At 38.4% G+C, this 1,428-nt stretch overlaps 1 protein-coding gene across 1 annotated transcript; it reads right to left on the minus strand.

Annotated features, from left to right (window-relative positions):
* Positions 1-414: 414 nt before the first annotated feature.
* On the minus strand, positions 415-1,148 carry LOC100634419 (frizzled-4-like). The gene has a single exon (XM_003391703.3). The coding sequence runs from the start codon at positions 1,119-1,121 to the stop codon at positions 546-548; it is 576 nt and encodes a 191-aa protein (XP_003391751.1). The 5' UTR covers positions 1,122-1,148; the 3' UTR covers positions 415-545.
* Positions 1,149-1,428: the final 280 nt, after the last annotated feature.

The raw sequence follows: 1,428 nt of genomic DNA on the forward strand, positions 1-1,428 counted from the left end.
GATTATTGGTATTTCGTCCAACCCTCATTGTGATCTACCACTTCAAGTTCCGATTTTACAAACTTAAGGGCCCACCATACCTGCTGTCTCTAAATTGCTCTATCCTCTATCTATCTTTTCTTCCACTAAGGTGGTACTCTCCTCAAAAGAGGAGGCTATAAATTATAAGAAGAAGTCGTAGCTAGACTATACCCTCCTAGCAATAATATTTATACAATCATTTCTTATAAAACTTACCTCATCACTAGCAGTCACTACAACAATAATGGCCTTATTCTATCATTCATTTTATCTTTTATCACTTTTTTTCTAAAAACAACTCAAAGTAGCCATTTTATTAAATAGGCGTGGCTGAAATTAATTTTGATTGGTTCATCATCTTATTAGATCCCCAATATAAACAATTCATAATTATTCATATTAATAATTATTATTTCGAAAATCAAAATACAAAAAGCAAAATCAGGAGATATATCATCAGCACATATATATAGTTTGATTCTATAGTCAGCACTCAAGCAGGGATATCATGCAGATGTACATTGTCATTGAATGACTGAACTTTTTTTAGATGAAGGTTGAACAACTGTACTAGAAGATGTAGTAGCAGGTGGTATTGGTATGGTAACATTATGGAAAGGCACATCAAAACACAGACTATTAATATCAGTGGATTCATTTTCGGGAAAGTTAGAGCACTCAAAGTGAGGCGGCCAATTCAATCCCCACCGCTCCCGCATAAAAGGTTCACAAGTATTCTTCACATGGTTACAGAGATCCCTGCAGGGTTTGAGCGTGACAGTTCCTTCGGGTCCCTCAACACAAGCCGGAGTGTACACTGCACAAAGAAAGTGAACGATGGCGTTAGAGCATTTATGTGTAACAAGAGGTTGAAATACATTCGCTTCGATGTTTGCTTTGCTCTGTGCCGTCCTACGTCCTTTGACACTGGGGAAGGAGGCATTTCCTGCCCATGGCACATAAAGACACATGGCCACACCAGTTATAGGTTGACATGTACTGGGAGGGCCTGGGGGTAGAGTGCTCACCGGGAGAATCGGCTGCCCCATAAATGTCGAGAGATAAACAATAGTGAGGAAAAGAAGTATTACAGGAGACATTGTGAATGTGAAATGTGACTGTTCTTTCTGATTACGAGTTTCGCTGCTTTCGCACTAAAAATTTTTCACACTAACCACCAGAAGTTGAGACCTGATTTAAGATGATTTCCAGTCTGAATCAGCCCTGATATCAGTCTGAATCATAGATTTTTGGCACTCAGTCACAATACAATAATGAAATCAGGCATGATACAATTATGATGAATTTTTATACTGGTTCAGGCCAGAGCAACAGTGATGATCAGCAATTATGCCTGTCAGGACTGTACCAATACTGATATCAACTTTATTCATTAATTTTTGGCAG

Source organism: Amphimedon queenslandica, unplaced genomic scaffold (assembly GCF_000090795.2).
Source record: "Amphimedon queenslandica unplaced genomic scaffold, v1.1 AMPQUscaffold_6914_Cont21131, whole genome shotgun sequence".
Classification (NCBI taxonomy): Eukaryota; Metazoa; Porifera; class Demospongiae; order Haplosclerida; family Niphatidae; genus Amphimedon; species Amphimedon queenslandica.

What these genes read in the sequence shown, in the direction of transcription:
- LOC100634419 (XM_003391703.3), bottom strand. Translation starts at nt 1,121, where the DNA reads ATGTCTCCTGTAATACTTCTTTTCCTCACTATTGTTTATCTCTCGACA.